At 36.5% G+C, this 25,081-nt stretch overlaps 1 protein-coding gene across 3 annotated transcripts in view; it reads left to right on the forward strand.

The window, feature by feature from the left end:
- The window catches only part of ZNF654 (zinc finger protein 654), a 78,109-nt gene extending 59,543 nt beyond the window's left edge, over positions 1-18,566 (forward strand). The window contains exons 1-6 of one of the 3 annotated variants that reach the window (XM_066347634.1): positions 87-948; positions 2,571-2,773; positions 3,363-3,502; positions 12,913-13,054; positions 15,611-17,954; positions 18,527-18,566. In XM_066347634.1, the coding sequence (XP_066203731.1) occupies positions 2,741-2,773; positions 3,363-3,502; positions 12,913-13,054; positions 15,611-17,954; positions 18,527-18,534 (2,667 nt within the window). In that variant the 5' untranslated portion in view covers positions 87-948; positions 2,571-2,740 and the 3' untranslated portion in view covers positions 18,535-18,566. Of the gene's footprint in view, positions 1-86; positions 949-2,570; positions 2,774-3,362; positions 3,503-12,912; positions 13,055-15,610; positions 18,325-18,526 lie in introns of those variants that run through there. The other 2 variants (XM_066347633.1, XM_066347632.1) reach the window with 2 other exon arrangements.
- Positions 18,567-25,081: the final 6,515 nt, after the last annotated feature.

The following is a 25,081-nucleotide window of genomic DNA, read 5'->3' on the forward strand; positions in this document are numbered from 1 at the left end:
CAGGGGACTCAAAATCCAAACCACCATTTGTGAGAAGCAAACACAATTTCCTTTTCTAACTAGAGCAGTAATAGTTATTTTTATTTATTTTATAATATTGAGTAAGATTATATATTTTCACATGAAGTATGTTTCATTTGTTGTACTAACCTGCCCTGAGAGTGATTTTTGACACTAGACATAGGTACATTTATTTCTAGTCATTTCCCATTCTAATGGGAATTCAGAGTGTTAACATATTTACTGTCCATATGTTACTTACAGAGAGTTCATTTTTTTTGTCACTTCAGTTGTATTTTTAAAATCTGTTTAAGTAGGAACACCCATTTAAAACAAAACAAAAACCACCCTACTGAAGCACATGAGATCTCCCTTACACGGGAAACTGTGAGGGCTGCAAGTTGTCGGATTTTTGTCACTGTCACTACACCTAGCCCAGGGGCTGGCACAGAGGAGGTGCTCAGTATATGTATATGTTGATTGAATGAATGGCCACATGGTGACTAATTGATAAGTTTCAATTCCAAATATTGTAGAGCAGTATTTCCCAAACTTCCTCCATTGATAGAAGTTAAATTTTCTCTCATCCCCTTACCACCTGCATCCTTCTTTGACATCACCTCCTCTCAAACCTAGATGCACAGTGGTTCCTGGGGGCCAACAGTTGCTTCTGAGGAAGGAGGCTTTGTCAACTGCTTCTAGTTAATTCTTTTTTAAAAAATTTGCAATATTATTCCTGAGCTGCAGAACATTTTTGGTCACCAGAACTTAGAATATAAGCTGAGCAGTAGAAAATAAACTCAAAACTGGAAACATTTGAAAGCTGGAGACCCTGTGAAGTGCAATGATAAGATGGCCAAAGGGAAAGACAAGAACTCCCCGCTCTGGAACCATTCAGACCTTGGTCTGGTGAGAAAGACACTTCCCACCACAGATTGTGCTGAGCAGGTTAGGATCTTTCCATTTGTCCCAGCGCAAGGGGTGGTGGCGGGTGGTGAGGAGAGCGGAGTGGAGAAGAGCTGTGCCTCTTGGGCTCAGGAGCAAGCTGACCCCAGATACGAGTACGAGGCCTACGGCAGATGTGAGAGGAGGGGGAGGTAAGGCCGCAGAAGCAGTGCAGTGGTGGGGTGAGACGGGAGTGGGACGAGGCCAGGAAAGGGCGAAGGTATGTATGTGACTGCGGTCTAGTGATGTCTGCCCAAGGGATCAAAGGAGACTGGAACTGGATGTGGGGGTCTCGGGAAGGAATAAAAGAAGGGAAGAAGGAGGCAGCTGGAACTGAGAAGGAAGAATTGGATTATTGAGGAAAGGTATGAGGAGTCAAGTATAGGTGAGGCCATAGCGACACCCTGAAGGCAGCTCTGAGGAGACTAGGGAATGAGGCCAGTGAGCAGGAGGTTTACAAAGAGCGTTACAAGGAGTGAAAACGGGACAAGAAAGTTTGGGCTTTTAGTAGAGCTTTTAGGCTTCTCTGAGTAGGAGCTAGAACATATTGTGGGTTTCTGTGAGGGTTGATGGCCTTAATATATGTCTATATCATTTTTTATACATAATCCTTTCATGCTTACAGTGACATACCTCACTGGGAAAAGCTGCTCTAGAGCCCCATTAATACGGTGACTTCTAGTTAGTGATCATTAGGGTAAAGACTAGTCTGAAGTGTATCTCTGCATTAACTGTAGAAATCAATGTTTATCATACACTGGAAACAACTGCAAGGCAAATGTTGAAGACCAAATAAAACATCACTCATAGCATTTTAGAAGCTAATGTAAACATATATAACTAAATAAAATAGTTTTGGGTCCAAAATCAGGAAATATAGGTTCCAGTTCCTGCTTTGCCACTTAATTTTTGCCCTTGGGCAAGTCATTTGACCTCTCTGAGACTCAGTTTTGTGATCTCTAAAACAAATACTATGTTACCTGTCATAAGGTTGTTGTTAGGTCTAAATAAACTGATGTAGATAAAGATGTGTTTGTATTGTTTTAAATTGCGTAAAAGAAAGTATTTAATAGTAATTATTCTTAGTGACACATGAGCATATATTAAGTAGTCCTTTTGGCTTAATCTTTTGTGGAAAAGTAAAATATATGTATGATTTAACTTTTTTATTAATTCAGATATATTTCTCTATAATTAATCTGAACTAATATGGTTTTAGTGGCTAGGATTCAGCCTTTTCATCTTAAGTGTAAGGAAAATATTTAGCACTAAGAATGAGAAGTACATAATCTTAGACTGGATATCCAGACTCTGTTATTTTAACATATTAGTGAACTGAAAAAATAATATTTCAGGTTTTTTAAAAATTATTTTTACTTTTTTTAGACTGAGAAGAAATCGCAGGTGTTTCTTGAGCACTGTTTTGTTGTCATTTATATTTCCATTTTTCCAATCAAATAATTGTATATTCTTTTCAAAAGTAAACTCCTAAGAAAGTATTATTTAATTAAATAACTAGTTAATCTAATTAGGTGCCACATGTTAGTGATAAAGTTTCAAACAATCAAAAGTTTGAGAGAATCTTTTCTTGAGAGTAATACGAGTCTGTTCTCTTTTTAATATAGTGAACAAATACTTAAGTTCTGAAAACCCACTGTTCTTTGAACTACGTGCCAGATACCTAATTGCTTGTGAACGCATACCTGAAGCAGTGGCTCTTATTAAATCCTGTATAAATCACCCAGAAATCAGCAAAGACTTGTATTTCCATCAAGCACTCTTCACGTGTCTGTTTATGTCACCTGTAGAAGATCAGCTATTCCAGGAGGTATTGTTTAATACTTTGTTTGCCTATCATTTTAACCTTACAATAATGAAAAGAAAATGTAGCCAAGTTTTGTTAAATTCTTTTTATAATAACACCAAAGGTTTCTAAATTACATTATCTAGATGAATTCTCTTTGGCACCATTCTTTAAACTCATGTTGAATTAGACAAAATCTGATAGTAACATGATGAAATTAACAAAATATTCATTTCATAATCATTCTTTATGTTGAGTTTTTAATGTGACGCAGATCAAATAAAAACTGAAAAGCATTATTACTGTGCCTTTTAAATAAAATATTAAAATAAATATTCATGTTTGTTATTTTCTTTCAAAATGAAAGAATCTTTTCCTAATATGGACCCTAATGACCTACAAATTATAGACATTTAATGAGATTAAAAGTAATCATTGTAAAGTGTAGGTTCCATATAGTAAAACTGAAACCATGAGAATTTTTCTACAATTAATTAGTCTTTATAGAAAAAAAACTAGAAATCTAATTTCTTCTGAATGTTTAAACATTTATTGCAACTAACTTTTTAGATATTTTTAATGATGTGAACTGATTTTTCTTTTCCTCTTACAGCATTTATTGAAAACTGATCGTAAGAGTGGAATTGATATCATCTGTAACACTGAAAAAGAAGGCAAGACTATGTTAGCCTTGCAACTCTGTGAATCTTTTCTTGTTCCCCAGCTCCAGAACGGGGACATGTACTGTATCTGGTGAGTGTTCTAATAGAGAAATGGAAATAGGATGGGGAACCAAAGGAGAATCGGTCAGCAGAGTTTAGACTTGATATTTTTTTAAAAGTTATGTGAAAATGTTAAATAAGAGGCAATAGTTTATAAGACCCAAAGATTTAAAAAAAAAAAAAAAAAGATCATATACCGGTCATTGATACTATAAATGTTTAAGGTTTGTGTTAAAATGAAACAGTTGTTTAAATTAAATTTAGATTGTTAGTTTTTTCTTTATCTGACTTGCTTTATGTTTACAGCAAAATTGAGAGGGAGGTACAGATGTTTTCCATGTACGCTCTGCTCCCACACATACGTATCAAGGTCACTCACCAGAATGGCTCAGATTTTACCAAGGATGAGCTACACTGGCACGTCATAATCATCCAAAGCTCACAGTTCATCTACGGTTCACTCTTGGTGTTCTATTCTCTATAGGCTCCGACAGATAGGACATACCCATTACTGTAGTATCATGCAGAGTGTTTCACTGCCCCCTACCCTCTGCCCCTCTGCCCTGCCTGTTCATCTTTCCCCTTGGCCTCCATCTCTGGAAAGCACTGATCTTTTCACTGTCTTCATAATTTTGCCTTTTCAGAATATCATATAGTTGGAATCATACAACATGTAGCCTCTCAGAATGGCTTCTTTCACTTAGTACTATACATTTAAGGTTTTTCTCTGTCTTTTCATAGCCTAATAGCTCATTCCTTTTTAGTGCTACATAATATCCCATTGTCTGGATGTATCACAGTTTATTTATTCATTCACATACTAAAGGACATCTTGGCTGTTCCCAAGTTTTGGAATTATGAATAAAGCTGCTATAAACGTCCGTGTGCAGGTTTTTGAATGGATCGTTTACAAATCCTTTGGGTAAATACCAAGGAGTACAACTGTTGGATTGTATGTTAATATGTTTGGTTTTATAAGAAACTGCCAAACTGTCTTCCAAAGTGGCTGTACCATTTCTTATTCCCACCAGTAGCAATGTATGAAAATTCCTGTTACTCATTCTCACCAGCATTTGTTAGGGTTCCAAATTTTGACTCTGCTAATAGGTCTGTAGTGGTATCTCGTTGTTTTAATTTGCATTTCCCTGATGATATTTGGTGTGGAGCACCGTTACACATGCTTCTTGCTATCTGTGTATCTTATTTGGTGAGGTGTCTGTTAAGGTTTTAGACCCATTTATTTAGTCAGGTTGCTTGTTTTCTTATTGTTGAGTTTTAAGAGTTCTTTAAATTCTTGTGAATATTGTGGATAAAAGTCACTTACCAGATGTGTCTTTTAAAAATATTTTCTGCCAGTCTGTGGCTTGTCTTTTAATTTTATTGATATTGTGTTTTACAGAGCAGGGTGTTTTAATTTCAGTGAAGTCCAGCTTATCAGCTCTTCCTTTCATGGACCATGTCTTTGGTGTAATGTCTAAAATGACATCACCATCCCCAGGGTCAACTAGGTATTTTCCTATGTTATAGTCTAAAAGTTTTATAATTTTGAATTTTATGTGTAGGTCTATGATCCATTTGGAGTTCATTTTTGTGACAGTTGTAATGTCTGTGTCTAGATTAATTTTTTTGCATGCGTAAGTCCAGTTAGTTGTTCCGGCATCATTTGTTGAAGAGTGTCTTTCCTCCATTGTAGTTCCTTCATCAAAGATCAGTTGATTGCCTGTATATATGGGCCCATATCTGGACTCCTATTCCGTCCCATTGATTATTTGTCTGTTCTTTCAATAATAACAAGTGTCCTCATTAGCTTTTTAGTAAGACTTTAAGTTTGGTAGATGAGTCCTCCAATTTGGTTATTTTTCAATACTGCCTTGGTTATTCTGGGTCTTTTGCTTCTCTGTATAAACTTTAGAATCATTTTGTTAATATACATAAAATGACCTGCCAGGATTTTGATTAGGATTACAAGAAATCTGTAGGTCAATTTGGGAAGAACCTATATCTTGACAATATTGTATCTTATCCTGGAAAATCTCTACATTTATTTAGTTCTTTGAATAAATTCACCTAAGTTTTGTAGTTTTCCCCATACAATCTTGTACATATTTGTTAAATTTATACCTGTGTATAATGTAAATGGTATTGTGTTAGTTTTTTTAAAACATTTTAAGTATTTTTAAAAAACATTTTAAGAATTACTTAGAAGTTATTAGTAGAATATATGAAGCATCAAATATACCTAACAATCATGTAATTTAGAATGTGGTATGAGAGTGTTTTTAGTACTTATCCTTCAAGTGGTATTAAATGAAACTATGAATAATAATTGTAAAAAGATTCTAATAACTTCTGCCCTCTCTTCCCCAGTGCACGCATGCATGCGCGCGCACACACACTCATATACACTACCCCTTCCACTTTGACGTTTCATTAAATTGATTAAATTGTAAGGGAAAACTAGGTTTCATTTGCTGAACATAATAATCTAAAATGATAATGGGCTATAGACATTTTTTAATCAATACTTTTTAATTTTAAATATTTAAAACAATAGCTTAAAGGGGGATTTAAAGCTAAACCTCATTTAGTATTCTTGTTTTACAGATTAAAATCTTCAGATTAAGAGATAGAGTCAAATAACTAATTAGTAACAGAGCTGAATATACTTGGTTAGATTAAGGAAGTTTTTATTCAAAAGTTTACCTGGGAAATTGGAATTCCAAATACAGGAGGGGATCAGGAGGCAGTGGTAATACATACACTTAAGTATTATCATTTGATATGTAGTTACTCTAAGACAGAATGTGGTCATTACAGTAGATCTTTTCCTGTGGGATAGGAATGTTCTCTACCCTTGGTGGTATTCAAATATTTAAACAAGGTATCTTCAGTCTTTCATTTTAATCTACTCTTAAGTAAATTGGAATCACGTGTAAACAACAATAAACATTTTATTTTCTCTTTCCTTGGCTCACCAATTTCTACTCTCAGAGGAGGGACCTTAAAAAGAGAACAGTGCCTATCTTTGCTGCTCCTGGCCAGTTGCCCTCCGAGAATAGAAGCTGGGTAATGCAGCTGGCAGCTGCCTGGCTGGGAAGGGATCCTGAGCCTGCTTCTCTGTCCTTGCTTCTGAGCAGGCCGAGTTCTGATGGTCTGCCCTCTTACTTCTTCCACCTCTGCTCTATAGTTCTTAATGCTGAGATCCTTTTTCTTCTCAAAGTTGATTTTCACTGTAACTTGAAGAGCGGGATTTTTTCCAGCCTACAAGGTCTGTGTTGTCTGTTTCGTCTGGACCTTCCCTGAGTCAGCTTACCCTTTATCTTTCCCCTTTAAGAACAGAACCTGATCCCCAGTCCAGTTTTGCTCTATCTCAAGCTAGTAGAGTAAGCTACTAAACCTATTTCTCTTACCATCACTAGAATAACAATGATGTAGTAATCACAGCTGCTAATATTTGCTGAGTGCTTCCTATAAGCTTTGCTATATATGTGCATTATCTCATTTATTCAAAGTTTTATGGGATAGATTATATTATACCCAAGCTGTTCAACTAATAGATAATAAAGCCAGGATTCAATCCCAGGTAGCCTGACTCACAGCCTCTGCTTTTAAATATCACTTACTATAAATGGGTCAAGTATGAAAGAAAAACAAAAACCCTATGTAGTAAGGGTGGTTTGTGAAAGCTGTTACAGCCTACACTCGGGAACCAGATAAAATGATGGCTTTGATTTTATTAGTACTTGATACCTGGTAAATGAGTTTGTGCACCAGACTGGTGCTATATTTTCTAAAGGACTCTCGTTTGAAAAAATTTTAGCTTCATGAAACATTCCCTTTGGGTCTTCACAAAGAAGAATATTAGTGGTCTTTAGGGTGTTTTGTTTTTTGTTCATGTTTTCCTTCAAAACCTAGTATACAAGTAAAGCCTGATCCTCCTTTTGTAAATTTAGTCAGAAGGGAGCTTCACAAGCACAGCCTGACGTTTCTGCTTTGCCTGCTAGAAAGCTAAAATCCATACTGGTAGCTTCTCCTGCAAAATTGACTGTATCTTGTATTACATTTTGTTTACTAAGTTTCTTCCTCCTGAGTTAACAGAAACAAAGAGAAGATCTCTCTCTCTTCGGAAAAGAGAAAAAAATTATATTGTACCTTGAAAATATCTCTGTAAGGAGTCTCAAATTATTTTTTGGAATAAGTTGGAGAATAAATACATACATTTCTAATATATTAAACATTCATTTATATAATATTGAATGAAATACTTTCCCATAATTTCCAACTACCATTTTTTATCTTTAAATCTGTTGCAGAGATTATGTCATGTGTTTTTAGATACAGTTGATCAGTTTGTATTCTTCCATCTATATTCCTTTGTTGATAATATACCCCTTCCTTAGAATGTCCACCATCATCTTTTATCTCACTCCATGTCTACATTTTCCTTTACCCTATTTCCTCAAGAGGCTTCCTCTAAATGCTTTGAACATTTAAGAAGACTGTTTTTTTTAGATCACTAGCAAACATCTATTGAACAAATCTCATAGCTTGGTACTAGTAAGATTTATAAAGCCAAGCCCTGGCCAGTTGGCTCAGTGGTAGAGTGTCAGCTTGGAATGTGGATGGTTCTGGGTTCGATTCAAGTCAGGGCACAGAAGAGAAGCGACCATCTGCTTCTCAACCCCTGCCCCTTCTCTCTCTCTCTCTCTCTCTCTTACCCTCCTGCAGCCATGACTTGATTGGTTTGAGCAAGTTGACCCCAGGCGCTGAGGATGGCTCCATGGTCTTGCCTCAGGTGCTAAAAATAGCTCAGTTGCCGGTGACAGAGTAGCAGCCACAGATGGGCAGAGTATCCACCCCATACGAGGCTTGCCGGGTGGATACCAGTTGGGATTTATGTGAGTGTCTGTCTCTCTGCCTTGCCCCCTCTCAATTTAAAAAAATATTTATAAAGACAAGGAAAGAATACAGGAAACTAGTGAGTCTTAAACATCAGTATACAGTGTGTCTGTAAAGTCATGGTGCACTTATGACCGGTCACAGGAAAGCAACAAAAGACGACAGAAATGTGAAATCTGCACCAAATAAAAGGAAAACCCTCCCAGTTTCTGTAGGATGATGTGGCAGCATGTGTGCATGCACAGATGATGACGTAACACCATGTATACAGCAGAGCAGCCCACGGCCATGCCAGTCGAGATATGGACGGTACAGAGGAAAGTTCAGTGTGTTCTGTGGCTCGCTAAATTCGAATCTGTGACCAAAGTGCAACGTGAATATCGGTGCATTTATAACGAAGCGCCACCACATAGGAATAACATTACTCGGTGGGATAAGCAGTTGAAGGAAACCGGCAGTTTGGTGGAGAAACCCCGTTCTGGTAGGCCATCAGTCAGTGACGAGTCTGTAGAGGCTATACAGGATAGCTACCTAAGGAGCCCTAAAAAATCTGTGCGTGAGCCCACATCGAACTGCACTGACTAGGTATGAAACTGGGAGAGTTTTCCTTTTATTTGGTGCAGATTTCACATTTCTGTTGTCTTTTGTTGCTTTCCTGTGACCGGTCAAAAGTGTACCATGACTTTACAGACACACTATATATCAGACATTTTACCCAGGTGTTTTCACTTATCTTTAATTTCTTTTTATTAAAGGTTAAGACAGGCAGTAATATATGTTTTTTAATTGATTTGAGAGAGAGAGTAAGGGGGAGGGAGCATCAGCTCATAGTTGCTTCACTTTAGTTGTTCATTGACTGTTTCTCATACATGCTTTGACCTGGGGCCTCAAGCCAGTGACCTTGGGCTTCGAGCCAGCAACCTTTGGGCTCAAGCCAGCAACCTTGGGATCATGTTATGATCCCACGCTCAAGCCAGCAACCCTACTCTTAATGTAGCTAGTCGATGCTCAAGCTGATGAGCCTACACTCAAGCTGGTGACCTTAAGGTTTCGAACTGGGGACTTCAGCATCCCTGATCAATGCTCTATCCATGGATCAGGACTTTTCACTTACCTTCCTTAATTCCATTTATATATAAGAAAACTGGATAAAAGAGATAAAAGTCTCACAGCTAGTAACAAGATGAGGTTGGAATTAAACCCGTCAGTCTGAAAATGATAGCACCCTATGTCTTAACAGTTTAGGGGACCGTAGTGTTGGCATACCTTGGAGATACTGCAGGTTTGGTTCCAGCCGCCACAGTACAGCAAGTATCGCAGTACAGTGACTTTGCGATAAAGGCAGTCATAATCTTTTACTTGGAGAGCGTCTTCACCTTGTAAAAAACACATCAGTGAATCAAACTGAAGTGAAGTGCAAAAATATTAGGTATGCCTATACTTATTGGAAAGATAACGTGGTATGACATGAACCATTAAAAGGACAGGGATATATAGTTGGTCCTCAATAAAGAAGTGCCACCAGGGACACTGAGATTGCTAGGGTTTTAAAAAATCTCTTTGTCTTTTATGCCAGCTGGTTCCAGTCTCTCCTGTTGCAGACCAGAAGGAATGCTAATAGACCCCAAGCTTCATAGTTTAGAGTTGAGAACATTTCAGAGTTGCAACTGACTAGGGTCAGTTTCCTATTCCTGAATTAATATTTTAACCCATTTACGCCTTCTGTTCCGTTATTATAAATAATTGGAACAGTAGTGACATGGGAGTTATTTATATCCTATTGCTCAAGGTCTGAGTTTTTACACATGTCTGCCTCCTGAGAGTAGATGTTATCACATCATGCACAGAGTTAGTCATTGCTGCCGAGGCTGGAGTGCCTGGGCGCTTGTCAAAAAGTGATGTGAATTTTTTTTATTTTTTTTTACAGAGACAGAGAGAGTCAGAGAGGGATAGACAGGGACAGACAGACAGGAATGGAGAGATGATAAGCATCAATCATTAGTTTTTGTTGCGCATTGCAACACCTTAGTTGTTCATTGATTGCTTTCTCACATGTGCCTTGACCGCGGGCCTTCAGCAGACCGAGCAACCCCTTGCTTGAGCCAGCGACCTTGGGTTCAAGCTGGTGAATTTTTGCTCAAACCAGATGAGCCCACGCTCAAGCCGGCTATCCTGGGGTCTCGAACCTGGGTCCTTCTGCATCCCAGTCTGACGCTCCATCCACTGCGCCACCGCCTGGTCAGGCAAAGTGATGTGAATTTTAAGAAAATTTTTGAAGAACTGAATTTCAAAAATTTCAACCTGTGGCATAAATGGGGAAAGGAGGGTCACATAGGAGACATGGTCACTGGGGTTCCAACCTTGTGTATTAGGGGTACTGCCAGGTAAAGGTAGCTCACTGCAAACTGGGTGATGCCATTCCATAGAGGTAGCATATCGTGCCCTATTGATTGTAGCGCTCTCTTATTCCCAATCTCAGGTTTTTTGCCACTATTTCTATAGAGTATATCATTGAGATTTATAGTTATTAGTAGTTGGGCAACCAGGACCTAAGCAAGAAAATATACAAAGGCATGAAATCAGAAAGAAGGATAAGATCTGTTCTGAAGTCTTACCACGTTAGTTTAGTTGTATTCATGAAAGCTTTCCTGAAGAGACACTTGATATGGACATTGAAAAGATAAGCTTATCTTAGAAATAGAGAAATACTTTCCAAGGAGAGCAATCAACATAAACAAAAGTGTGACTAAAAGAAGCAAATTAACTGTGAGGAACCAACCTAGAAGAGTGCCCAGGATTCAAATCCTGATGCTGCTTATTCTAAAACCCGTTTCCATTGCTATTGACACTATATGGCATTATAGAGTAAGTGCTAAGGAAATGACCGGGAAGGTGGAAAAGGTCAGTTAAAAACGCTGTAGAAGTACTTGTGTAAAATACAAGGCTAAGGTGGTGGCATAGAGAAAAAAATGGGGTGGCTGTTAGGAAAAGTAGAATCAAAATGCAAAGACTATGAAAAATAGATAGGTTGGAGGAATGTGTAGTGTCACTGACTGATGTAGGAAAAGATCATCAATTTTGCAGAAATATTATTTGTTCTAAGAGGGTTAAGGTGATAGAAAGCAATCTTAATTGAAATATACCAAGGCACGGAAATTGGTAAAGTAAGAGCTAGAGAGTTGAGAGCAAGGTGTGAAACCCAGTGAGTTTTCAAAGGAGTATGTGTGCAGAACAAAAAGTGGGTGGTAGACTGAACTTATGAACACTCACATAGCTAGTATGAAACAGAGGTGGAAGTTTGGGTTTAGTGCTAATATGTTGCTTGCCATCATTTTCTGTTTTGTGTTTTCTATTTTGTCTTAAGTAGACTGTCCATTTTCATGACAGTCCAGCTGTCCTTAGATTTAATAGTGTGTGTATATACTGGGCTCAAAGTACATACTGAGTAAATCACTTTTTTCAAAAAGAATGTTTTCATTAATTATTTTAATACTTTTCAGATTATGATGCTTTATGTAACTTTTTGTGTGTGTGTGACAGAGACAGAGAGAGGGACAGATGGGGACAGACAGGAAGGGAGAGAGATGAGAAGCATCAATTATCTGTTGCAGCATCTTAGTTGTTCATTGATTGCCTTGATGGGGGGTGCTACAGCAGACCGAGTGACCACTTGCTCAAACCAGCGACCTTGGGCTCAAGCTGGTGAACTTTGCTCAAACTAGATGAGCCCTCACTCAAGCCAGCAACCTCAGGGTTTCGAACCTGTGTCCTCTGCATCCCAGTCCAATGCTCTATCCACTGTGCCACCGCCTGGTGAGGTACTTTATGTAATTTTAATGATATGTTTAAAGAGTTCTAATTTGCTAAAATGTGATATCCAAATATAAATATATCAAGTATACCTTATGATATCCTTTGCCTCAAAACCCATTGCTTCATCTAATAGCATTGATTATATAATAACCTTGGCCATATTTTAGAAAATAATATACCTCTGAAACACTTTAAATGGCACATAGCTTGTCTTTACTGAAAGTATTGCATCTTAATGGAAAGGCAGGTAACCTAAAACATTTCAGAATTAATACTCTAATATACTTACACGTTCAATCTGTATACTTTTGGTATCTTAATAGATGAAAAATAAGAACCATGTCTTTGCTGAAAGTCTATAGCATTGATTTCTAAATTTGCAGGTAGGGTATTAATTAATGGCCAAAGTTTGTTTATTTTTTTAAAGTAATGTCATAATATTGGTACACTGGTACGAGAATTTGTTTTGATTAGGTACTAGAGATGCCTTAGGTTTGTCAACATATGATTGGAATTCATTCCTTACTACTGCAAACTGTCATTTCTGAGCTCCCCACCCCCACTCCCAGCTCCCATTAGTGTCATCCAGGCGGCAGAAGCAGCCTGGGGGTTTTACATGATACCCATTGATGCCTACTCGCTGTGCGTCTCAGTCAGGGCACTAGAGAAGTAATGTCTGTGTTTTTATAAACTGTGTTTTTGATATTTCTCTTTTTTTCTCAATTACAGGGAGTTGATTTTCATATGGAGTAAACTTCAGCTTAAGTCCAATCCTTCAAAGCACGTTTTTGTAGATCAATGCTACCAGCTTTTAAGAACAGCAACTAATGTGAGAGTCATATTTCCTTTCATGAAAATCATTAAGGATGAGGTAAAGAGGATATATTTACCCCTTTATTTTAAATGAAAATTAAATGACAGTTAACTAATTTGCAGACAAACTATATATCAGCAATACCAACTCACTGTCAAAAAGAAATACGGTTCATAGTTTTAAGTCTGACGTTTAGGTGAAAAGAAGCCATGAATACAAGGCATTTTGAAACATAAGGACAAATTTTAAAGTGTTTATTTTATATAATACTGTAGTATAAGCCCATTATCTGTTTTTAAAAATAGTTCTGAAGTTTTTAATGAGCCAACTGCGAGTGCAATTCTACATGACTCTTATATAGACATAAAAATACATCCTGCAGCTCCTTTAACTATTTCCCCTCAAATATTAACATATTTAACAAATGTATGTTTGAGTAGAACATACATTTTAACTGAATCTTTATGTGGGTTACTTTAAATATATAAGGAGGCATCCATTAAATAATATATGTGATTTTTTTCTCTTCTGTATCTATTTATTTATCACATTCATTATCACGTCACTCACTAGATGCTGACCATGTAGAGATCATAGTCCCATGACATAAAGTTGGCAGCATAGTATCAGTGGTTTTTTGTTTTTTTCCTATTTCTTCTGCTAATAGCCTTAATAACTTCATTACTAAATAGTGAAATGTCAGTCAAATGCATTGTCAAAGTTAACCTCTCTCCCTGCCAAAAAAGGGAGAAAACAAATTATGCTACAGTATACTTCTCAACATTTAAAGTGCATCAGAGTCACGTGTAAAACTTTTTAAAAAAATAAAGATGTATCTATATATTTTTTTTATATATGATACTAATTTGCACCAAAATGAAGAGACTTTAACTTATTAAAGAAAGTTTAACATAGGTGAAGTCCAGCCAATTCTCATAAAGCTTTCTTATTTTCACAAGTCTGGTCAACCTAAGAATACATTATAAGAGGAAAAACTCAAAAGATGAAATAAATATTAAAAATGTGCTTAAATGTTTACAGTCCTCTCTATCTAATGGACTAGGTCATGCGCGTGCCTCAGGGCTGTGGAGAGGGGCACAGAGGCCGAAGGAGTCAGAGGAGGCCTTACAGATGGCATATGTGAAAAGGCTTCACAGAGGGTGCTTTAAACGGAGTTTTGAATAATAAAGGAGGATAATACATTTGTATTTTACAGAGCACTGTTGCCTCATTTTATGGTTTCTCACAACTGTCCAGTGACATTAGTAGTGTATTAAAGAAACCTAGGTGGAGTCCCCAGGAGATGAAACTAATCAGAGGGCCTGCAGGAGGTGGGGGTAGGTGCTGGAAATATTATACTAAAGGGACTTGAATATTACACTAAAAGTTGAAGTTTCCATCCATAAATATACTGGAATTGTTAAAGGATGTCAGGTAAGAGTGTCCTGTTCCTTTTTGTCCTTTTCTCATGTTTCTGAAAATTATAAACTTGGGCAGCTGTGTATATTATAATTTCATGAGATGAGAGAGGGTGCAGACTGGACTTTGGAGAACGGAGAATGTTTAATTCTACTCCAGCGCGGGGGCCAAAATCAGTTCAGAGTACAACTGATGCCCAAAGAACGAACAGGAGGTAGGTAGGAATTTAGCATCTAGATAAAACAAGAATATGATGTGCGAAGTTACGATCTACTTGTGGAACTGTAAATAGTTAAGCAGGGTTACATAGCATGTAAAGGACTAATAGGACATGAAACTATTAGTTAGGTAGTCTTCCTGTCTGTCGTCTCTGGCATACCATATATAGGAAAGTACGATGTGTACACACACAAACAATTTTAAGGAATACTACTTTTGTACCTCTTTCTACTCAAATAAGCATTTAAATCATTCCAAATCACTAATATCATTATTTATAACTTGAATTAGGGTGGCCAGACAACAAATTCCCCAGTAAAAGCTAATACAGTTACTATCTTTGTGTCATACATAAAATTTTCAAAGCTTAGATAAATTTCAGATAACTTCCAGTAGGTTCATTATTCTGAAACCTTATTAGATTTGAAAAGATTGTAAGTGCCCTCTTCAAGTGTTCTACATTTCTCCTCTTCCTTGAATAAATGATATTACTTAAGTAAAAGAAGTAATATTTAGTGCAGCTTTATGAAAGTTTCTTTAAGCATTTTTAAATTATATTTTTAACATCAAAAATTGACAAGTGTATTTAAATACATATCATTTAATCCTTCTGTCAGATTGTGAGATTGGTACCTAAAATAAACAGGATCTAGATTTATAAGAAACTTTAATCTTCTTAAGTTTACGATGCATTTTATATTTTAAATCATCATAAGGTTATGAAACACTTTGTATTACGGATAGTATGGCTTAACAAACTTGAAAATTAAATACATTGAAAGTGAAAATGCTATCTTTTCCAGGTAATTCTCAAATTTAAAACGATTTCTTTTTACATTAAGAATTAAGGATACCCATTGAGGAAAATTGCACATTTGAGATACAATGTATTTAGTTTTCATTTCAGAGCTGTGTTTTAAAAAGATACACATTTTTTAAAAGGTATTTAGTACTAATACTTTTTTCTTTTTACAGGTGGAAGAAGAAGGCTTACAAATTTGTGTTGAAATATGTGGTTGTGCTCTACAACTCGACCTTCATGATGATCCCAAAACTAAGTGTCTAATATATAAAACAATTGCACATTTTTTGCCAAATGATTTGGAGATCCTCAGGATTTGTGCACTCTCAATATTTTTTCTTGAGCGCTCCTTGGAAGCTTATCATACTGTTGAAGAGCTTTACAAACGTCCAGATGAAGAATATAATGAAGGCACGAGTAGTGTTCAAAATCGTGTTCGTTTTGAATTACTTCCAATTTTGAAAAAGGGATTGTTTTTTGATCCTGAGTTCTGGAACTTTGTAATGATTAAGAAAAACTGTGTAGCATTACTGAGTGATAAGTCAGCAATTAGATTTCTAAATGAAAATACACTGGAGAATTCTACAGGTAATCTTAAAAGAACAGTGGAACAGAAAGGTTTAGATGAAGGGCTTGACTCGCTTACAGACCAGAGCACTGGAGAGCTCGACCCTGATGATGGGTGTGGAGTACAACCTAAAGGCCATGTTATCACCAAGAGAAACCTGACCGCTCTTAACGCTTCTAAAGGAGATCACAGCGTCCCGAGGCACCGCTGTATGTTATGTAACAAGGAATTTCTAGGTGGTCACATTGTAAGGCATGCCCAGGCGCATCAGAAAAAGGGCAGTTTTTCCTGTGTTATATGTGGTAGGAAATTTAGAAACAAAGGACTTATGCAGAAGCATTTAAAGAATCATGTTAAAAAAATACAAAGACAGCAGATTGCTGCAGCTCAACAAGAGGATCAGGAAACTTCTGCCTTTGGAGAAATATATTGTTCCAATTCTTTAATTTCATTTGAAAATGGGAATTCTGGTGATAAAGATTTGAAAGGGCAGATTATTAATACTTCCAGTGATGGAAACAGAGAAGTGGCCCCTGCGTGTGTGGCTGAATTCACTGAAATTCCCTTACGTGTATCGGAAAATGCTGTTGAAAACATTATTGAAAATGGCAGTCCTGATAGCTATGTAAATAATGTATTGGAGCCTTTACCTGTATGTGAGGATGACTATGAGGAGGAAGAGGACGAAGAAGGTGATTATGAAGAAGACGATTATGATCTGAATCAAGAAACTTCAGTACTTCATAAAATCAATGGAACTGTGTGCCATCCAAAAGACATATATGATACAGATCAAGAAGGAAATTTTAAGTGCCCTGCTCTTGGCTGTGTCAGGATATTTAAAAGAATTGGATTTCTAAATAAACATGCAAGAACTGCACATCCAACTGACTTAAATGTGCGGCAAACGATAATGAAGTGGAGCAAAGGGAAATGCAAATTTTGTCAAAGGCAGTTTGAAGATTCTCAGCATTTCATAGATCACCTCAATAGACACAGCTATCCCAATGTGTACTTTTGTTTGCATTTTAATTGCAGTGAGTCATTTAAGCTGCCATTCCAGCTTGCTCAGCACATCAAAAGTCACAGGATATTTCAAGCTCAGTGTAGTTTTCCAGAATGCCATGAGCTTTTCAAAGATCTTCCTCTGCTATATGAACATGAAGCTCAGCACTATTTAAGTAAAACGCCAGAATCATCTGCACAACCAGGTGAAGCAGTTGTTTGGGATGTTCTTACAGACTCCAATCCTAATCATCAGGAAAAAGACTCATGTACTAATGAGAAACAAGCTATTAGCCTGCCAGTTTCTACTAGCAAATCAAGGAAAGATTCTACAGAACCAAAGACATATCTAGAAAGTAGGGAGAAGAAGACAGACAATTTAGTTCAGAATGGAAATGAACATTCTAATGACACTGTTTCTGATACAAGCTTGATAGACCAAAAGATGCCTGACACAGAGCCAAATTCTGAAAATAATTGTATTAGTGATTTAGTCAATGGACACAGTGGAATAGAACAGACACCTTTAGTTTCATCAGACCCTGCTTTGAAAATTGATACAAATAGAACCAGGACAGAAAACGGTTCCATTTTACCCACTGTTGTACCACAAGAACACAGTCCCCTGCCAGTATCTCAGGCACCATCCAAACCAAATCGGACGAGTGAACGTACTTCATATGGCTTAATTGTGTCAAAGCCATATGTCAGACCCTTGCCTCCCAGTTACCTTGATGAACGGTACCTTAGTATGCCAAAACGCAGAAAATTTCTGACTGATAGGATAGACGCCTGTTCTGATCAAGATAACATTTGTAAAAAATCAATGAAAAGATTAAGATGTGGCAAATGCCTGACCACCTACTGTAATGCAGAAGCACTTGAGGCTCACCTTGCACAAAAGAAATGTCAGACACTCTTTGGATTTGATTCAGATGATGAAAGTAAGTCTTCTACCTTCTCAGTAGTTATATCTGTAGAAATAGAAAATGACATAGGTCTCTGAAGTTAAAAAATAACATTTGTGGAGCTTAGATAATAAAGCACGTCTTATATATTTTCTTTAGTCCATACTCCCATTATGAGGTGATAGTACTGTCCTGTTTTTTAGATCAAACTGAAATTGATAAATTAAGTAATTTGCATGGGCACAGGCCTGTGAACTTGTGGGAGCCATAACTTGTACACACGTATTTCATTCTCTTTGATTATGCTTTCACTGTATCTGAGGCTTTTCTTCATTCTGAGCTTCATGTAATTAAAGTTCTAGTAACAAAGTAATTATGATGGAAATGTCTTTCATCTGTCTGCTAAAATGTAACCAAAATAAAATTGAGCCTAAAGACAGTTTACAAGAATCACAAAATAACTGAAAAACAAAAATGAGCAAAAGAGCTTGCCTTTCTGCTGATATCAATATTCTTTGAATGTGTAAGAGTATAAAACAGGAATCTGACTTAGAATTCCAGTTGAACATCTAGAAAATCTGAATTAATAGATGTGTTCTGTTTTACAGGTGCCTGATTAAAATGTTTCAGAAAGATCTGTCGATCAAGCAGTAGTGTGAAAAAAGCACTACAAGAAAATGCATCATCAGTTTGCTATTTCCCTGATGGCCTTAATTTTAGAGTGGTCTCGGATAACAAAGATAAAGACAAAGCACATTGTCTAGAATGAACTCACAGAGATGTGCTGGTTTAGAGTCCAAAAGTGTTATTACAAAACTCCCAAAGTACCAGTTATCCAGAAAACCACATTTTAAAAAAAGTTTGTGAGATTGATAGCAGCATGTTCAGTTTCGCTTATGTGAGAAACATGTTCAGGCAACTAGTCAGAAAGAGAAACCAGCTATAGCCTTACAGAAAGGGAAAAGTTAACCCATTACAGTGGTACCTTGAGATACGAATTTAATTCGTTCCATAGCCGAGTTCGTAAGTCAGTCAACTCATATATCAAACTGCCTATACTGGACCCGTGCGCCAATGCGCCACCTAGCGGCGGCTTCCCCAATCACCACTCATATCTCGGAATTTCGCTTGGATCTCGAACAAAAATACGGACTGAGTCATAGGTCGTATCTTAAAAAAATTCATATGTTGTTCTGTTTGTATCTCAAGGTACCACTGTATTTAAAAAAGAGGAGAGGTTGGTTTACAATGAACAAGTTATAGTATTCTACAAATGAAATTTGTTTTATTATCATGTGTAATCTGATTATGACTTCCCTTCTGGTCAAACATGGTTTAAGGAATCCACTGCTCTTTAGTTTATTATATTTTAAAAACTGACACATGAAAATTAAACTTGATTTATCATCATTCTATCCATAAACGATGGTAATTTATTTTCAGATGATTAAATAGGTCACAGTTCAATGAATGGCATGCTAACATTGAAAACTAAAAACAAAAGCAAAAGAATAAAACAGTGCTTTGAGAGGACCTTTCAATACCAATGAATTTTATTTAAAAGGCAGCAGTGTCGGTTAAATAGAACAAGTACCACTGGTAACTTTGGGGACAGATGGGAGGAATCTAAGACCATTAAAGGCTATCTAGTTGAAGGAAAACACTGAATTACAAATTTCTCAATGTGAATAATGGTATAAGCACACTGGGATATTTTTATCTGTATATAGAGTAGTGTTAGGACATTGCTTGATGATTCATAGTAAGGTCCTTTAGACATTAATGTGAGTTATCTAAGTACAGTCCTATAAAAATAACTAGCTGTAAAAAAATATGTAAGCTAGGAATCAGGTCAAGAATTGGTTTTATTCAGTTAGGGAAGTTAATTATTAAATAAGCCATACTACTCATGCTTTCTTATTTATTAGTGATGAATTTGGTCTGAATTGTAATTTTTATATATATATATATGAAAATAAATATTTACACAAAAATTTGCACAGCAAGAACACAATAAGATATATTGATGCATTTATTTTCCTTAATGACCAGTAATTTTCCTAAGGAAGATTTTAACTTAATAGTCAATAAATCATTAAGACAGAAAAAGTTTTTTAAAATGCCCTCTTGGATGTGTTGTACATTCTTTAAAAGAGGAAGGTTGACGACCTCCTTTTACTTAATAATGCGTTAACCTGTAGCAGGGAGAAACGAATCAAGATGCGAAGGCAGATTCTTCAAAACCTGAGCTAGTGAAGTACCAGTGTTGGCCAAATAGTCCAGTATTCCAACTGACACATTTTTGTTCAAAGCAGATAATCAGATCAGGCCCTACTACATCCAAATATTTTGAATATTCGATTTTTGGATATTAAAGCTTCTTGAGTGATACCCTTGTGGGACATTTCTTTCACAGTAGCTTCAAGACTTCTATTAACTAGGATTTTGAAATCATGATAGATCATATCTAAATAATTTCCCATTTTTATTAGCTTATTTGTCATGGGCATTCAGTACTATATAGTTGACAGTCATAAATTCATTCCAATAAAATTTAGGTTTGTTTTGTCTTTTTATGTAGCCTACATTAGGCTGTAGAATCATACTTAAATAACAAGTAAACAAATCAGATTTTTAAAATTCTTTAAAGTCAGCTTAAAATGTTTTCCATACTCCTTACACTAAAAATCTAGTACTAGAGACCTATTTAAGTTTAGTATAAAATAATCGCATAATAAAAAGTCTGTTTGGAAACTAGTTCATTTGGACAATGAAGTTTTTGGTTTGTTTTCTTTTTTTTTAATATATTTTTTATTTCATTTTCCAGAAGTTTAAAATTACAACTTAACATTCTATCACATTTTTAACTTTTTTTTTGTAAGTTGAAACTATGATGTCTACAAATTACCTTCATTTTCCAGTTCATACCAAGATGTTTTAAACATATTCCATAGGTTATTTTTTTTGTCTTTAATTGGTTTTATTTCTACTTTTGTGTTGCTAAGGGAAAACTGTTTCTGAAAGACTGAGATCAAATTGGTTTATACATAAGAAATGTCTTATAAAATTCTGTTTGACCACCCTGTTCTAACCTCTTCATATACTCCTCAAGTGATTGCTATTGAAAAAATGTGTACATTTTATATATGTATTATAAAACATAAACTTACATCATTTTGCTTTTAGAGGATACATAAACTTCCAACAGTTCTAATTTGGAATCCAGAAGAAAAGCTTCTTTTTCCTCAGTTTATTCTTTCTTTTCTACTATTTTGAGGATGTGTTTATCTTACATGGACCAAGTTTCCATCCTTTGTTTTTAAATAAAAATTGCCTTCAAAACATTAAATATTAGCTTTCTGCTTTGTTTCAGTAAGGTCAAGAAAAGAGCAAATCTGAATTTTTGCTGCTCAGATATTATGGAGGAGGTAGAAAAGAGAAATCTCCGTGGACAAGGACACTGGTACTTTGGGCTTTAGCCATATTCTTTTTTTTTAAACCACCAATTATATAATTAGTAGATAATTTATAATAATGAACTTGTGATTCTTCTCAGATCACACTTGAAGGTTCAGAAGTACTCCTTTCGTGTTTTGCTTAAACTGTTGTATGGATGAGAAACCTAAAAGGGATGATAGTGTTTATTTTTTAATTTATTTGGTACTGTAAAACACCTTCTCAGAATGACTAAATGCTGCATATGCATTCTGGAATTGTTACTATGTGAAAGATATTACAGATTCAGCAAGAAAGGAATTTGTGCTTCCTTGTTGAACATTAAATTATTTTACTTTGCATTTTATAAGAGTACAGGTTAAAACTGAGCCATTGAACTGCAATAAATCAACAATAGTGTCTCATTTCAAGAAATTTTTTGTACTGTACATAGATTTGTTCAATAAAACATTGTCCTCGTTGGTAATGAAGTGTTCAGTTTTATGTAGCACAATGCCTCAAAAGGAATTAGGGTTAAGGTATATGTAAGAAGTTTCTATTATGTCTCCTAAAAGAATGAGGTATTTCTGTTAATATTCAGATTATTGAGTGATTTAAAAAATATAGAGAAAAAAGCAAGTTTACATAAATAGACCTTTTTAGAAATTATTTTACCTAATGCCCACATGCAGGGATTACATGTTGATAAGCATGCTGGTTACTCCAGTCCTGTCAGGTACATGGCTTCAGGGTGAGACAGTACCTGCTGCAGGGTTAGCAGGTACAAGACAAATGTCAGAACTCCAAAAACAAGACACTGGATGGATTTATCTACGCTGATAATTCTTCAAAGATGAAGAGTTTCTGGTGGAACTTAAAGAAAAAAATGAAAAACTGTGAATTCATTTGGAAATAAGATGTAAATGATGATGATGAAAATTACTATCTGCAAAAGCATTTCAATAGGAAAATGACTAAGCCAATTGATCTATATCTAAAAGTCAGATCCTTGGGTAGGAGGGCTCCTACTTTGTTGGTGCACTGACAAAGGAAAACCTCTACACTACTTGCTATAACTTGCAACTGGAAAAAATAGGCCTGACATAGAAAAAGAACCTCTTTAATTCGATGAGCTAGCACTCATCAATAAAAGAACATGTACTGTGTTAAATACAGTGTTTTGCACATATTACAAATGTTATACTTTGAAAAACACTATGAGAAAGTTATTAAAGCATTCTAGAGCTGAGATCTACAATTCTCAGACTATGATTTATGGTCATATGAACTTAAGACTATTAAGTGTTTTGAGGTATTTAGATAAAATTATTGCGGTTACTACACTTTCAATTTTTCTTTTCTGAAACTTCAGGAATTCTGAGAAGCAATCAAATATTACTAAGTTCACAGATATCTTGCTTTTCATAGCGTAACATAAGATCCATACTGATATCAACAACCAAATGATGCCTGACCTGTGGTGGAGCAGTGGATAAAGCATTGACCTGAAACACTGAGGTCACCAGTTCAAAACCCTGGGCTTGCCTGGTCAAGGCACCTTCAGGAGTTGATGCTTCCTGCTTCTCCCCCTTCTGTCTCTGTCTCTCTAAAATGAATAAAATCCAACAGTACATGGAATGAAAACTAAAAGTGGGAGAGAGGTTCATGTCTTATCTATGGGTGCTGCACACTGGAGAAGAAATAGCTTCTTGTTTTACTAAATTACTGTGTAACAGCTACTTTACATGTGTAATCCCTAATTGTTGAAACAACGGTAAGAACACTACTTTTCAGAAATGAAGGTTGAGAAAGGTTAAATAACTTGACTAAAGTCAAACAGCTTATAAACAGATGGAATTGAAAAATCAGATGTGTCCCCAAACCATAATGCCATGCAGTTTCCATTCTGTCACACAGTTTTCCCTACAAATGTAGAGCATGAGTGGATCTAATATATCCAAATTGAGAAGGCTAGACTTATCTGAAGATCAGTGATTTCAGAGACAGTGGATGAAGTTGGCTACAGACATAGCTGCTTGTTGTTTTATTCTCTTCTACCAGCAGTGATTCTTAGTGTGGTCTCCAGAGCAACAGAATCGGCATCACCTCAGAACTTGTAAGAAATGCTGAATATTGGGCAGGTGGGGACCAATCTGTCCCTTTGAGAAGTCTTCCAGGTGACTGGTGCACTGTTAGGTTTGAAAGTGGCAGATCTAGAGCAAGTTTCTTCCTATTTATAAGATGAACTCTTTCCCTTTAAATTCAGTCTTTTCAGAAACTCTCAGTTTCCAGGAAATTTAAAGCAGTCTCCTGTTAATAGGTACTTAACTACTTTTGGGTGAACGGATATTTTAATAGCATGATATAATACCCCAAATCACTCTAATCTAGAAAACTTTTTTCCTCAAAAAGCATTCAGTAAATGAAACTGCCAGAACATGATTTAATGGAAACAGCTGAAAGAGGTGTAGGGATCAGCTATATTTATTTATGCTTGTGGTGCCTTAAGCAATTAAGTGCATTCCTAAACTCAAACTTCCACATCTGTTAAAAGAGCTGTTCTTGCAAGGTTATAGGAATTAAATCTGTGCAGGGCCCAGAGCTGAGCCCTTACTGTTAAAATCCTATTAAATTTCTCTTCACATTATGGCTCCTGTACTGTCTTTGGTTCCAGCCAAAAAAAACAGCCATGCTGTTTTATTTCATGCGTTTTTCACTACCGCTCCCTTTACCTGTAATTCTTCACTTTCTTTCTGACCTGCCCTCATTCTTTGCTTATACCCTTGGGCATCACTTTCTCCAGGAGCCTGGTCACATCTGAAGACTTCATTATTCTCCATTGAAACCTATTTCTCCCAGCCTTCCTCCTCTCAGTAAATGGCAACTCTGCGTGCACAACCAAAACCTTCCAGTCTTCCCTGACTCATGATCGTGTCCTCCACTCTACCTCAATCCGCCATTTTCTCTCACTGGATTAACCTCCTAATTGGATTCCTTCTCTCTCACCTTGCCCTTCTTCAGTCTGTGCTTCAGACCAGCAGCCAAAAATGATCCTGTTTGAAACAGGTGATACCAAGCCATTCCTCAGTTTAAAATCCACAATAGTTTAGCAAACCATCATTTATTCAATAAATATTTATTGCATACTTAATATGTGCCACACTCTGTACTAGACAATAAAATAAAATAAAAAAGAATCCCTGAGTCACAGAACTGTCATTCTACTGCAGGACAACAAACATAAGTGCTATGGAGAAAAATTAAGGGGGTAGGGAGCAGATAAATCAGGATGGCATTGTGGGTGATCATTTTAAGCAGGATGAAAGTCTCTAATGAGGTGATTTTGGGGGAGTATTTTTCTGAAGTGAGAAGCAGGGAGGCAGAGAGACAGACCCCTGCATGCACCTGGCCGGGATCCACTGAGCATGCCCACTAGGGGGCAATGCTCTGCCCATCTGAGGCGTTGCTCCGTTGCAACTGAGCCACTCTAGCACCTGAGGCAGAAGCCATGGAGCCATCCTCAGCGCCCAGGCCAACTTTGCTCCAATGGAGCCTTGGCTGCGGGAGGGAAAGAAAGAGTGAGAGAGAGGGGAGGGGGAAGGGTGGAGAAGCAGATGGGCACTTCTCCTGTGTCCCTGCCAGGAATCAAACCTGGGACTTACGTATGCCAGGCCGACACTGCCGCTGAGCCAACTGGCCAGGGCCTGATAAGGTGATTTCTGAGCACA

The sequence above is a fragment of the Saccopteryx leptura genome, chromosome 8 (genome assembly GCF_036850995.1).
Source record: "Saccopteryx leptura isolate mSacLep1 chromosome 8, mSacLep1_pri_phased_curated, whole genome shotgun sequence".
NCBI classification, from domain to species: Eukaryota; Metazoa; Chordata; class Mammalia; order Chiroptera; family Emballonuridae; genus Saccopteryx; species Saccopteryx leptura.